Consider the following 15,167-nt stretch of genomic DNA (forward strand, 5'->3'; position numbering starts at 1 on the left):
TTTCTGTTGTGATAATTATGAAGAATGAACAACTTAAATACAGAAAATTGTGCCTATGCTGGTATCATATAGTATGGCTGTTATGGTGCTATAGCTATTTATGTTTGAGTTTCTAGAAAAATTACAAAGGCAGATCTAGAGTACTTTGCCCCCCCCCCAAAGTATTCAGATAATGATCTGTATATTTTTCATATTTTAAGTATCTTTTCTTGAAAAGTACTAAGCATTAAGTTATAAGCTAGATATGTGGAAGACTTCATTTTCATAGCTTTTTGTGCCAAATTAAAAAAAAAAAAACAGATTTAAAAAACTATTGTATTTTTAAATTAAGTACTAGACAATGAGTACATAAAATGTAGCAGAGCAAAATGTCTTTAAGATCAGGCAGTGATAACAGAAAGTTTTTGTTTGTTTGTTTCTAATTATAGGTAAAATTATAAAATCTGTTCCAGGAAAGCTGATGAAAGAGGTGAGTAAGTCTTCCAGGTTGCCAACATTTTAACTTCAATGACTAATTTTATGTGCTACTAACTTATAGGCTAGTCAAAAATTTGTTTGGAAACTCAGGTTTTTGTTTGATTGGGTTTTTTTGCATAATTAGGCAAGTGACAGGTCACTCATATCTTATTTCAGAAAGGTCAGCATTTGGAGCCATTCATCATGAATTTTATCAACTCCTGTGAATCTCCCAAGCCTAAACCAAGTAGGCCTGAACTTACTATTTTGAGTCCCACTTCTGAAAACAACAAGAAGGTACAGTAAGTCATCTTCCTTTCCCACTTTACAGGAGTGGGAAAAATTGACCATACTCTGAAAATGCAAAGAATAAATAGAAAAAAACCATAAATACAAGAGCTTTACCTATTTTGTGTTGTCTTTTCACACGAGAAAGAATAGTAGTGCAGAGAGATTTGTTGTCTTCTGTCCTGTAAATATCTTAGTCTGAATGACTTTTGAGGGTTGGTTGTTGGTTGGGTTTTTTGGGTTTTTTTGTTTTTGTTTTTTAAATTCTTACTGGATTTGAAGATGAGGATACAGAGTAGAGAGCCTGGGAAATACAGAGAGAAGAAGAGGGAAAGCAAAGGTTTAAAATGGGGAATGTTTAAATATCATAAGGCAGTTTCCTTTTTGAAGTGAGACGAGCTTGAGTGTTGGACAAATGTGTGGCTTGTCAAAGTGCTACAAGCCAAAATTGTCAAGGTGCTGATACCTGTTTATCTGCCTTTAAAGCATTAGTATACAGTTCATTAATGTCTGGTGTACGTAATATTAATTGTAGAACTTAACTGCAGTTTCTGTCTTCAACATTGCCACAGCTAAAGCCCAACCCTTGCAATTTTAACCTTTTATTTGACTATAGGAAAAGGTCGTTCCTTTCTTAATCTTCCTGTATTTGTCGCTAGAGACTGGTAAAACTTACTTGAAAGATTTCTGTTAGCTAACAGTAAAGCTACTGTTAGCTTCAGGGGCTTTAAAACGACACTGGTGTCTATATTTCTGTGTTAGATTGCTTTAGAGTGTTAATGTATTTGTGGAATTTACAGAGGAATATTGTTTCTGGACTAGGATTTCAGAGACCCAAGCTCAGTGTTACAGAGTTGATGTGATTTGGGAAAAAATATTTAATGTTCATTCGCTTTGCCATGCGAGAGGTTCTAAAAGAAAACAATACTATATGCTTTTCTGCTCTCTCGTTAGCTTTGGGAAGAGGAGTTGAAACTGGACTATGTAAGCCGGGACATTTCATTTTGCAAAGTGATAAACTGGAGATGTATGATAGTCTAAAGAATAACGCATAGCATGAAAGGGCAAGGGATAAAGATTGGGATTTTCTCCCTCTCTTGTAGTGCAAAAACTAAGAGGTATTAAATAAAGGTGGCAGGAGCCAGGTTCAAAACAAAAAGTGGTAGCTCTTGCAATGGTTAGTGGATTTGTGGAACTCCTTGCCAAAAGATGTTGCGAATATCAGAAGCTTAAACAACTGTAAGGTGAGACTAGACAAATTCACAAAAAAGGAAATGTATTCCGAGTGAAACCTGTAGAGAAACTGCACCCAGCTCTTGAACTTTTTTTTAGTTGAAAACAATTGGAGGCTGGAAGAATATTGGTGGAAAGCACTGTCTATGCCCATTCTCTTCTTGCAAGAGCTAGAAGCCTGGGATCCATTTATGGTTCTTGTTGGTGATGGGCTGTTAAAAAAGTGGACCTTCTTATTTCCCTCACTATGGACATTTTTGTACTGTTATAACACTTACAGAATTTGCAGCTACAAAATTTTTATACTGATTAAGTAAAATGGCAGTTAAATCTGTTAATTTTTTTAGATTTCATCTTCTAAACCTGAAGTCTGAATTACTACAGCCAATATTGTAGTGTTAGCTTCCATGAGCACACACACAAAATTCATTTCAAGTCCTTTCTTACCTTGGACACTATTTCCAAGGATAAGGTATTTTGCTGTTGCTGTCTATTCAGAGGGGCATAAATGTATCAGCAGTTTTAAAAACCAGACGTAGAGTTTTTGACTTGTGCTAGAAACAGTACATGCATAAATATTCAAATGTTTTTTTTATAAAACAGTTGACAGCATACTATATAGTATGAACAATCAGTTAATTTTTTACTGTGATTTGTCAAGAACTACTGAAGTTAGTGATTTTAATACATTTATCATGCTTAAATAAAATATTTGAGTAACAAGCTTTGCACTCTGAAGCATTCCTATGAAGACAGGGTTCTTCCTGTAGTTTGCTTAAAAAACATTATTAAAGAATCAAAATTAATTCTTTAAAGTGGTGTTCAAAACCATTTTGGATTGTAAAAGGTTAAAAAAAATGTATATGGCATTGCTCAGTTAAAATACAAACTCTGAAGTGTCCGTATGTTATTCTCGTAAAAGAACATGTGTACAGAAATTCAGGCTCTGAAATGAGGTTTTCCCAATTCTTTTCAACCATGGTGATGCCAGGAAAGCAAAGAGCTGGCTGCATTTTGGCTTTCATTTTGGAATACTGAAGTTTTCTTAAACCATAAATCTTTACTGCCTTCTGTTCTCTAACGTCATTTTCAGAAATGGTATTGTGGGGGAAACCTCCTTATCACAGTTGACTAACTGTCCACGTATGCACTCCATTGGAGACACAAGTTTGTAGAGTCCGAGTCAAAGTTGTTGCTAGTACTGCTGATTACCCTGTAGGAGGTGCTTTTGTCGTGAGATACGAGTTTCTTTGCAGACAGCAAAAAAGATGAGTCTAGCCCCAGCTCTCCACTCCTTCTCACTATCTATTGTGAGAGTGAGTTCACTGTTTTTCTAAGCAACTTTATTCTAGTTAGCTGTTTTATGAATAAGTAATTGGTTCTGCATATTTTTAGATTTTCTTTTTTCTTTCCCAAAAGAAATCTGTTTTGTTTTGGGGAGCCATTTGCTGTAAATGGATGGAAAGTTTCAGACTTCAGTATATCTCCTGCAGACCTATGATTATTATTTAATGATGGGTGCTTGAGACACTTTGCCTTGGGGGTGCTGCAAGTTCTGTGATGAGATACTCAGTATCTGTGCTCAAATTATACAACGAATTTTGACCAGCAGAGGCACGTATGCATAAGGAATTCATGTGCTGACTGCTTTCTCACTAATTTCCCATCTATCAGTTTAGCCAGAGCACACACACTTACTCACAATAGCTGTAATTATTAGAGATCTGATATCCCAGGTTGTGCCGTGTTATGGTCTCTGCTGAGTCTTGCCATGCACATTGTGAAATTCATCCCTCTTGCGGATTTCTTGGGGTGCTTGTGCCTTCTTTGGAAGACAGTTTTTTCTCTTTCTCAAGTCGGCCCATGCTTGGGAAGAGCTTTGTGCCAGGTGCCAAGACACTGTGCCATTTACATCTTGTCACTTCCTGGATTTGATTTGTAAGCCACACTGGTTTCATCTGCCAGACTGTTTTAGCTCAGATCAGTGATGCTTTTTGGAAGTAAATCTCCTGATCGTCTCTCATACTAGGGAGCTGTTGTAGAACTCATTAACTGAATTTATTTCAGATGAAACTAAGCTGGGAAACGCTGCCTAGGAATGCAGGCACCAAGGGGTGTTCAGTCCAAAGGCCAGACCAAAGGTAGACTGAGGTAACACCCCTCCCTACCCCCCCAAATACATCTGGCATAGACTTCAGTTGTTCAGTTCTGCAGTTTCACTTCTGTTGTGCCACGTGACGTCTTCATGAAGATACAAGCACTGTGCAGCACCCTTACCCAATAGAGGCTGATGATGGAGATGAATGCTAAATGTCTGTACCAGGATTGTGTGAGCTGCCTGTGTGGAGTCAATGAGGAGATCTGGCAGGCAGCCGAAGAGATGGAAGGTTGCAGTTTCTGAGTGCCCATCTGTGAGAAGAGCATGTTATCTCATAGCAAGAAAGTGCCGCAACACAGAATTTTTTGGTAAATGCTAGAGTCAATTTCTAGCTGCTTGTATTGCCACAGTGTTCCCATATGTCTGGCACAGATGTGTTTATTCTAGTATCAACATGTTGGAATTGGCTGAGAGTACAGTACACATTCCCTGGTGCTTGTGCTGCCAACTCTGTTGCCATGAATAGGGTACACCCGGGCTACTTCTTCATCACAGGCTGAATAAGAAATGCCTGAAAGTCTGTCAGGGCAGGTGAAAGCTTGAGTTCAATCAGAAATGTGCCTACTTTCTGAAAGATTTTCTGCATTCTGCTTCCTTTTGAATATTCCTGGTGCGTGTGTATGTTTGTACGTTGTAAGTATCGGTGGAAGGACTTTAGTTAAAAATGCATAATTAACGTGGGTAATCAACCTTAGTACAGCCAGTAGCAATTGGATTTTATCCTGTATCAGATCCACTAGATCGAAAGAGTTACCAACCTCCCTGGTTAAAACAAACAAGCAAACAAAAACCCCTACTCCCCCTTCCTAAGGGCACCAACAGGATTTCTGGCTTTCCCAGCTATGTTTCTATTCTGAAGGTCTGTTAGCAGCTCGATCATCTTCTGAACATACTTTTGTCAGACTTGCTAGAATAGGTCAGGACTTCTCAGCTGATGCAGACTTTGCAAAATATGCCTACAAAGGCATTGTTCTGTTGGCTTGTGATAACCTGCCAACAGCAATAAAAACTGCTTTTGCAACACCAACAGTATAGTGTATGTTTATGCACAGTTACTTGGAGGAAGACACGGTTGCTTTTCAATACACTAACTGATGTGGTTCAGACACTACATACATTCTTTCTTCTTACCATTTTGGTATAGTCATCTGTACTTTACAAATGAGCAGGAAAAACAGTGGAGAGGTTAATGCCTCTGGCTGTGGATATTATTCATAATCGTGGTATTGCTTCTATAAACTTCACACCTATGCTGGAATGTATGGGCGTATATTTGCATATGCACTTACTAACTGTTGAGTAACTTTCTTTTTTCTGTTAGCATTTGTAAGCATTCATACTTATTTTGCTGGTTTTCCCATCGAGGTACAATAGTAGTGCCTATTGTACAAGGGATTACTTTGGTCTTTTTCTTAATACAGGCCTCTTATCTTTCACTTGCTTCAAGAGCTTGGCTTCCATTATTATCCAGTACCAATCCGTGGAATTTCCTCATTGAAAGCCTTTTAAAAATATTTCATGGCTATAGTCACAGTTACTGTTTAATCTTAAAGATAAGAATAATGATAGCATTGGAGTTTGTCGTGCTGGTCTTTTTTTAGTCTGATTACAACAGTGAGCGTTATATCACGTCTCAAATACTAACATGCACAGAAACATTTAAAAGCAAAATCCCGTGCTTATCTGAATTGTGAATATAATCTCAACTTTTGTATTAGATATCCAATTGTATGTTTTTAACTTGGCTTTCCACTGAGCCAAAATCGTGGAAAGTGCAGAAGACCACCTAAGTAGAGATGTAATGCCACTTTGTGTTATGGCTGCTGCATCCTTCAGACGTGCATTGCTAATGACTGTAGAATACACACTTGCACTGGAAGAGTGCGAAGTATATACTTTATAAAAACTGCTCGTTCGCTCAGTAATTTTGGCATGCGTTGATCTGCTGTTGCTTTCTGAAATGCCACGTGCAAGAGTCTAAGCTTTCAAGGCTTGACAATGATCAAGGAACCATTATATTTAAGGTGCAAGACAGATTATCCATGTGTAGAGGTGCATACAACATTCAAAAGATACTGCTTCTGGTTTGGGGTGAAAGTTGAAATAACTTTCAGAAGTCAAAAAGCTTTGCCCTAAGATGGCCTTCACGTTTGATTTTTTTATAGATCACCTACCGGACTGCTGTTAATGATTTAGTTTTGCCTGTAGACACTCCTCTGAACCTCTATCTACATCGCACAATGGGCTGCTTTGAGTTGGCTCAGTATGTATCGCCTTTGTCAGGTCATGGGCTGTACCTAAAAAATAAATGAGGCTCTTGTTTAAGTTACAGTAATTCAACTAAGATTTACCCAGTGTCCTAGTTTCAGTATTGAGGAGGATATAGACTTCAGTTTATACAGGGTTTTTTAAACAACATACCAGGGACGCTTTCATACAGTAGGCATGAATAATTATGTGGGTTTTTTAGGTTTGTTACCTTCCTGGACACAGTCATCCACCAGTGCATTAACCATATTTGCTCTTTGATGTAATTTATGTAATAACTTGGTGTTGTTTAATTTGAGTGAACTTTGTGAAGATAATGCCAGCAGTTCAGCACTTAACAAAAGAGAGGGCCTAAAGAAGTACAAGTCAAGACTTGAGTTTTGCCAGATTTCCCGATGTAATTTTTCCTAAGAGTGCAGAGCATTCTGTTTAGAGACTTGCATGATCAGAGCCTGTTGTGATTTGGATGTTTTATGGCCTTATTTATTTCAGGGAGAATTGCTCTACAGAAAGTGAACCACATATAAGCAAATTACTTCCTATTCCTTGGAACTATTTTTAACTTGGGAGTGATACAGAAAAATCTGTGACAGTACCAATCATCTCAACCTAGGCAGCACTATAATTACGTTGCATTTGCTTCTAGTTCTGGGATTTTTTTTTTTTTTAGAAACTTGGCATAAACTTTTGAACTTTCTTTTCATAATACAGAGTATTTTGTATAAATTCTTTTTTATCTTTAGATCAACAGTTTTAGGGATAGTTTAAAATAAACTTAATGGTGATCACTAGATATTGTCAATTGTGGAGAGCCTCAGGATTCGGAGAACTCCTCCTTTCCAGCTGCTGGAGCCCACAGACTTGGGGCGGGGGAAGAAGTACTGCCTAGGTCGTATGGGACTCCTTATGGGATGCAGGGAAGAGCCTCTTGGGATTTTACAAGTATTGTAATATCTTTTGGGGAAGAACCAAAGGCAAGGAAATGCACGGATCGGGGAAGGGGGGTGGGGAACATGGGAAAATAGAAGGATAAAGGAATAAAATGAGAAATGGGATAAATGGAAAGAAACCCACACTTCAGTGTCTTACAAAGATTCATGAAGTTTTTGCTATAAATAATCAAGCTGGCAGGGGAAAAAGGGATTTCTCTGTGTAAAAAGTTGGATATTTTGTCCAGAAACCATTGTATTTATTTCAAAATGGAAGCCAACAGGAAATTTTAGGAACACTTGGATGTTGTAGGGTTCCCCTGTGATTGAAGGCTGACAAGCTCCGTATCCTTTATGCCCCTCATTGACAGAACAGGGTTCGTCAAAGGAATCAAAGCCTGTGATAAAAGTCTAGATACATGAAGATATCAGGAGCAAAAGGGCTCACGAATTAACGTCTTGGTCACCCTGCTGATTTGTTCTGAATCCAGGTATTTTGGTTGTCGGCTACCTTGGCAACATGTGACATGCTCTGTGTTTTGTTTCCCCCCTTTGGAAAGTGAAGAGGTTAAAAAAAAAAAAAAACAATCTTTGAAAGCTCTGGAAAAAAGCTACTTCTAATTAAAAAAAAAACAAACGAAGAACTGATGGCAATCCTTTTGACTTTGAATACAGTGGTTTCAGTCTTATGTTTCTATTTTTAGCTTTTCAATGATTTATTCAAGAATAATGCAAACCGGTCTGAGAATACAGAAAGACGACAAAATCAGAACTACTTCATGGAAATGATGACTGTAGAAGGAGTCTATGACTACTTAATGTATATTGGTAAGAAGTGATTTCTCTTAATTATTCTTATACTTCATGCCAAATACGAAGTTTTGGTTCTTTGGTAAGAAATAAAATTCTGTTGTAGTAATCATACATAATTCAGCATTAGCAAGCTTAACAGTATACAACTTAGGAACACAGTAAATCTTTAAAATACTTTATTGCTGTGCTAAAATATCATAATTTATCATTCATTATTGCTCAGTTGTTTTGTTATATCTCTTCCTTTCTGTATCTCAGAGTATGAACTTACGGGAGTGGGTCCCTTCCCTTTTCTCAGATGTGCCTAGGCTGCTCATACACTCTAGGAACTAATTAATAAAAGTAGTTAAAGGAAATATTTGATAAGCATTCTGGAGAACAGTGATTTTTCAGCATTGCACTAAGAAAACTAAAATAATATTTGCTTGTTTGCAATCTTTTCTTTCTTTTTTTTCTTTTGAATAAGTAACTCCTTTATCATCATTATTAGAACATTATAAATGTGTGTTACTGTAACTTTGCAGGTAGGGTAGTTTTCCGCATTCCTGACTGGCTGCATCACCTCTTGATGGGAGGAAGAATTCTCTTCAAAAATACATTGGAACTGTACACTGACTATTACTTGCATTATAAGTTAGAACAGCTATTTCAGGAGCACCGGCTGGTTTCTCTGATAACGCTGCTGAGAGGTTAGTAAAAGTTACATCTCTGATGTGAAAATACTGCTTTAGTTTGATAGTTGAAATCCCTTCTTTTAAGTTTCCAAGTACTAAACTTTGCAATGCTTGACTAAAGCTAATGGAGTTTTAAAAACCAAGTTGGCCTATAAAAAGATTTCATTGCAGAAAGATGCTGAGTCAGCCATGTTGTCTGTCAATGATAATTACAGAAAAAAGTATGATGAACAGTAATTTGCTAATGTGTGCAAAGAAGAAGAAAAACAGAATAAAGGCAGTTTAGTATATCAGAGTGCGAATATTTCATGCAATCTTTAAATTACTTTTCACTTGTGTGCTACATCACAGTCCTTTATTGTTAATTTTTTTTGTTCCCTTTGTTGAGCTGGTGGGCTTTTGAGAGGGCTTGAGTGTTCTTGACATTCAAATAAGGAAGGGGAGAGAGGTTAAAAAAAAAATGTAAAAATGACCTCACAACTGTACCTGACTACAGTCTGATCTAAACAACGCATCTGGCCAAAACTCTGGAATCAAGACAGCTCTATCCTTATCAAGCTGGAAAGAAAGCTTGTGAAAGACAAAAAAGGAAAGGAGTAAATCCTTCAGAGCCTAAAACCAAAACTGAGTGCCTAATATTTCTGATGAACAGCAATTCTTGTTTTTTCATGCACTGGTAAATCTGAAATTTTTGACAGTTCCAGACAGTGTTTTAGTACAAGGTATAAATACTGCTTATAGTTTTGAAAGTATAAGGGAAATTGTAAGTAAGGAGATCATAACTAACCTAAAGTAGACTTGATCCAAACCTAGAAGATAATGCTTTAAAAATTTGAAAAGAATGGAAACAAAGTGGCCAAAGATTGTCCTCCACACAGGTGGGATATTCTGAATTTGATCAGGCTAATGTAAGCAAAAGACTATTATCTGGCAAGGCTAGAATTTCCTTCAACCATACAGAAAAGAAGCTCAACTTCGAAGCCATTATCCAAAACATGTTTTATATGTCAATGATGCATAGCTGCCTAAAGACTTTTTTTTCAATGTGTCTTTGCTGCAGATGCTGTGTTCTGTGAGAATACCGAACCTCGCTCTCTCCAGGATAAACAGAAGCGAGCAAAGCAGACTTTTGAAGAAATGATGAGATACATTCCAGGTTCTGTATTTCATGACTCTCTATATGACTATGGTTAATTGTTCAAGCAGATATATAACCCAAATACAGTCACATTAGCTTTCCAAATCAAATAAAACTTACGCTGCTGAGATTTGAGTTGACTAGAATACTAGATGTAAAAACCCAGGAGTTCAGTTTCGTCACTTAAGTGTTGCTGACTAAGGTTGTAGCATAGTGATTAATAAAGACATGATGGAAATAAAGAGCTTTACGACTGTACTTAATACCATAATTTCTTTATGTTTAGAATGCTCCTATGGTTTGTATTTTATCCAGATGAAAACTGGGTTAAAAAAGGCACAGCCTGAAGTCAAGATAAATTTGACCTCTGCTTACACTGTATAAACTAGGGAAGAGGGGCCCATTTGCTAGGTTATTCAGAAAGTGATTAAAAATTTTCAGCTTGTGGTTTATTAAAAAAATGCATTAGGGCAATACATCGATGTTATAAAAAGTGTAATAATTACTTAGGTGTGCAGTCCTGAAGGAAAGGGAGGAAAAAAGGAGGAACCAAAGGAGTGTTTGTTTTTTCATTTACCATTTCAGACAGATAAAATTTGAACTCCTTTAATTTAAAATTTTTTCTTTAATTACTGGAGTTCTAGAACTGTATCATATAGCTGTTTGCAGTGCTTCCTAATGACTTGTGTATTTGTCGTTGGTATCTGGTCTAGATTTAATAGGCAAGTGCATTGGGGAAGAGGCTAAATACGAAGGCATCAGGCTTCTGTTTGACGGACTGCAGCAGCCAGTGCTCAACAAACAGGTAACTTGCAACACGTGAGAAACTTGCCTTTTGGCACAGGATTTCTGGAAGAGAATGTATGGCTATAGCAGAGGAGTGAGCTCTAATTCAGAGTTAAAAATAAAAAGCAGTAGTGTTGCCTTGGAGTGTTCTTAATTTTCTTTTTCTTTTAGTTAACTTATGTTCTGCTGGACATTGGGATTCAAGAACTCTTTCCAGAGCTGAGTAAGGTATGTGCTAACTCTGTTCAAGACCTGCAGAATTCTTCAAGCTGCTAGTGAGTCTGATCGTTGGTGCATTTTTGCTGTTGTTCCCTTGTAATACTAATTTTAAATTTTGGAGAAAATCTGTATTTTACTAATGTGTTGAAATCATCAAAGTCTGGATTATTTACATTTTTGTTAATTAGCTCTTTCCAAATCAGTTTGGGCCCATTTGTCTAGCATACAGCAAGCCTGAGCTGCCTTTCAGTAGAATTGGACAGAGCAATCAATGGTCAGGATCTCTGTGCCTTTCTTTTTGATTGATTGTCTCCACTCTATTTTATGCATTTCCTTATTTAGGAAGTGAGTTCTGCATGCAGAGCTCAGGTTGAGCTTCAGCATTTTTCTTGAGAATATTTGGCAGGAGGGTTTCTTACCTGTAGTTTCGTCACTGCAATGTTAACTCCAGCCATCCAGATGAAGGAGAAGGAATTCACACAACACAAAATGCTATATAAATGTGTATCATTAGGCTTGTGATCCATCTGATATTTGTACTTATGTATATAAAACCTTCACAGAGTTTTACATAGTAATTTTACAGTTTGGTCTTCATGGTAAGCAGGAGGTATTAGCCAGTTAACTAGATATAAAAGAAAAACAATAAAAAAACCCCTCAGTTGTAATAGATGTTCCGTTGCATGAGCCCTGTGTCTGAGAACTGTGGAGTATCAGTAGTGATTTGTTTTGCATGATAAAAAGAAACAAATGCTAGATGTCAGAACAAGCTAGGGCACCTTCCATTGTTTCCACTGAAATAAGACCGGCTTAATAAGTCTAACCTACTCTGTGCATCAGCTCTGCAGCTGGCCTCCTCACATCAGTGTTCAAATAGTTAAAAACAAACAAAAGAAGACCCAACCAACCAAGGGAATAAGGAAGTAGCCTGGAGACTTGTGTGCTGCAAAAAAGACCTGGCTTAGCCCTGCTGTTTTACTCGGCTGAACTGTTCGTATCTCAGCAGCTAATAATCCATATATAGGAACATCGGTCTTTCTTCAGTTGATGCTGAAAAAAACTAAAGGCTTTGTGTGTTAAGCATTTAAATAGTCTTTAAAGCACTGGTCAGGCCCAGAGGGTGGTGATCAGTGGAATGAAGTCTAGTTGGAGGCCAGTAACTAGGGAGGTATCCCAGGGCTCAGTTCTGGATCCAGTCCTGTTTAATGATCTGTATGATGGGGCAGAGTGCAAGGTTGGTGCTGGCACAAAACTGGAAGAAGTGGCTGATACACCAGAGTGTCATGCTGCCATCCAGAGGGACATGGACAGGCTGGAGAAATGGGCTGACAGGAACCTCATGAAGTTCAAAAAAGAGAAGTGCAACGTCCTGTGCCTGGGGAGGAACAACCCCAGACACCAGCATATGCTGGAGCCCACCCAGCTGGAAAGCAGCTTGGCAGAAAAGGAACTGGGGGTCCTGGTGGACAAGAAGTTGACCATGAGCCAGTGATGTGCCCTTGCTGCAAAGAAGGCGAATGGTACCCTGGGCTGCGTTAGGAGGAGTGTTGCCAGCAGGTGGAGGGAGATGGTGCTGCCCCTCTACTCGGCACGGGTGAGGCCACAGCTGGAGTGCTGTGTCCAGTTCTGGGCTCCCCAGCACAAGAAAGATGTGGGCATACTGGAGAGAGTCCAGTGAAAGGCCATGAAGATGATGAAGGGAGTGGAGCATCTCTCCTGTGAGTGTTCAGTCTAGAAGAGACAGCTCAGAGGATCTTACTAACGTATATAAACACCTGAAGAGAGAGTGCAAAGAGGACGGAGCCAGGCTCTTTTCAGTGGTGCCCAGTGACAGGACCAGAGGCAATGAGCACAAACTGAAACACAGGAGGTTCCCTCTGAACATAAGGAAACACTTTTTCACTGTGAGGGTGACCGAGCACTCTCACAGGTTGCCCAGGGAGGCTGTGGAGTCTCCATCCTTGGAGATACTGAGAAGCCAATCTGGGCATGGTCCTGGGCAACCAGCTCTAGGTTTGATCCAGATGACCTCCAGAGGCACCTTCCATGCTGTGATTCCATAACAGTTCCATTTAATGGGGTGAAATATTGTTTTCTTCGAAAACAAATCAAGAAAAGATTATTTAGTCTAAATCAAGATTATGGTTGGTACAACTTCTTAATCCGTCCTTTTGTTCTGTGTAACTGTGACACTGCCTGAACGTTCTGCAGTGTTTCAGAAAACCACCTGCTGAGGAGGGACCTCTAATGCTACCTTTGGTCCTAGTGAAACAGCAGAGTTGAGGCCTGGGCTCCCTCTGTCCCCTGTGACTGAAGCTGATGGGAGCAGAGCGATTTCGGTGTGGAGGAAAGGAGAGAAAATACTCCAACCAGGAACTTCAGCCATTTTCCTATTTTGGATGTACCAAGAGAAATACAGAACAAAGTACTGCTGCTGTGATGATTGACAGCGGGACCTGGTTGTGAGTGTACTAGGACTGTGATGGACTGAGTGAGGCAGCTGAGGAGGGATCACTATGAGAAGGGAAATGCAAGGTGGAGAGGGTATGGGCGAAGGGCAGTGGTTTTCATCTGGAGCCCTAAATAAATAAAAAACCAATTCCCCCAAATCACTGCAAACTGACTGTGAAACCATTTGGGAAAAGAATTGTTTCCTCCAAACAATTGTAATGGGCAAGTATAAAAGTAATGACTGGTTCTTTCTTAGTTACCAGTTACATTGGGGGGGCGGGAATCACGCTGGTGACTGTTCTCTCTGTTCAACAGAGACTGGTCCTTTTTGAGTTGCTTGATACCAAAATGTGTTTGTAGTTACAGTGAAGAACAGAAAAATATTTCAGGTCTGTCAGCATTTAAAGGGAAAGCTGAGCATCCTGGAAGTTTTGCTTTGAGCACTGCTCCTTCAGCAGTGGGATCAGCGGCGGGAGAAATGGGAAGATTTTTGTTAGCGGGGATGTCAATCTGCTTCCCACTCTTGAGATCTGGTATCTTGAAGGTATATCCTGAAGGTATATCCTGCTACATGTACCAATGCGGATATATACTGGATCACTTCAGATACACTGTGTTTAATGGCAGCATGCATAAGTGAACAAGTTCTAACAATAAGAGCTGAAAAACACCTGAGTTTTGCCTTTGATAAAACGTACAGCCAGTCCCTTGGAAGTCTGTCAGACAGGATACAAGGAGAAGGGATAGCTGAGAGAGGAGAAGCATTCCCAGCAGAGGAAGGAAAGAAGTCTAGTTGAAAAAAATACCATGCCAGCGCCATTTCCAGAGCAGAAAATTGCTGTGTTAAGAAAATTGTATTTAGCGGTTACGAATGGGGGAGGTGAGAACTTCCAGAGAAAGAAAATACCTATTTTGAGAAATAGTATTAAAAACCTGAAAGCAGTAGCCTTCCCTTCTCTTAACTCTGGTTTTAAGTGGATGTTTTCAAATACCATTAATCATTGCAGCTCAGTTCAGTCATTTATATGTAAATATGCATTTTCATACTTAATAAGAAATTTTTTTTCTCCATTACTGTTTGACAGGGTCCAAAGGAAGCTAGCTCTGTGTCATGTTGGATGTGAATGCAGGGACCTTGCTGGACACCCAGTAGAAACACCCGCTGTGCACTATTGTAATGGACATGTGACATTTTAACCTTGCATTGTATATTTTCTTGTAAATAACATAAAATTTAAGTTCTAAAAAATCTCCTTATGCAATAAAGACATTAAAATTTAATACCAATTACAAGTAAATAATATATCTGTACTTTTTATTTAAAATTTGTTTTAGCTGTTATCAGTAAAAATCAAATTAATTTCCCCAAAATCTCTGTGTGTGAAATTACAGGATGACATAAAATAAGACAGCTGGGAGACCAGCCAACCAAGTATGCTTTGCTAAAAGAGCAATTACTGTTGTCTTCCTTAAAGGATATGTAGAAAAATTTTCTGGAAGAAGTTGTAGAATGCTCCCATGAAGTTATTTTTAACTGTCTTAACAAATCTTACTAATTTTTCAAAAACAAAATTACATGATTGAATCTATTGCATACAGATAATCTCAGAACTACCTTTGGCATTCATGCTTTCTGTGACCATGGAAAATCATGTGTGTAATTTAGTTTATTTAGTATCTGACCTTCAAATCTAAAGCACTCTTAAATTAATAATGGGTGTGAAAAGTGGTTTTGACTTTTACCTTAGCCTTTA

The 15,167-nt window shown here is 38.5% G+C and overlaps 1 protein-coding gene across 1 annotated transcript in view; it reads left to right on the forward strand.

The window, feature by feature from the left end:
* SNX14 (sorting nexin 14) overlaps positions 1–14,705 on the forward strand; it is a gene marked incomplete at its 5' end in the record, with an annotated part of 53,108 nt that extends 38,403 nt beyond the window's left edge. Inside the window, 8 exons of the mRNA XM_009585368.1 lie at positions 429–469; positions 634–753; positions 8,037–8,160; positions 8,670–8,834; positions 9,880–9,975; positions 10,671–10,762; positions 10,915–10,971; positions 14,499–14,705. Coding sequence (XP_009583663.1) covers positions 429–469; positions 634–753; positions 8,037–8,160; positions 8,670–8,834; positions 9,880–9,975; positions 10,671–10,762; positions 10,915–10,971; positions 14,499–14,537 — 734 coding nt within the window. The remainder of the gene's footprint in view (positions 1–428; positions 470–633; positions 754–8,036; positions 8,161–8,669; positions 8,835–9,879; positions 9,976–10,670; positions 10,763–10,914; positions 10,972–14,498) is intronic.
* Between the last annotated feature and the right edge of the window lie 462 nt (positions 14,706–15,167).

This window comes from Fulmarus glacialis, unplaced genomic scaffold, assembly GCF_000690835.1.
Source record: "Fulmarus glacialis isolate BGI_N327 unplaced genomic scaffold, ASM69083v1 scaffold499, whole genome shotgun sequence".
Taxonomy (NCBI): Eukaryota; Metazoa; Chordata; class Aves; order Procellariiformes; family Procellariidae; genus Fulmarus; species Fulmarus glacialis.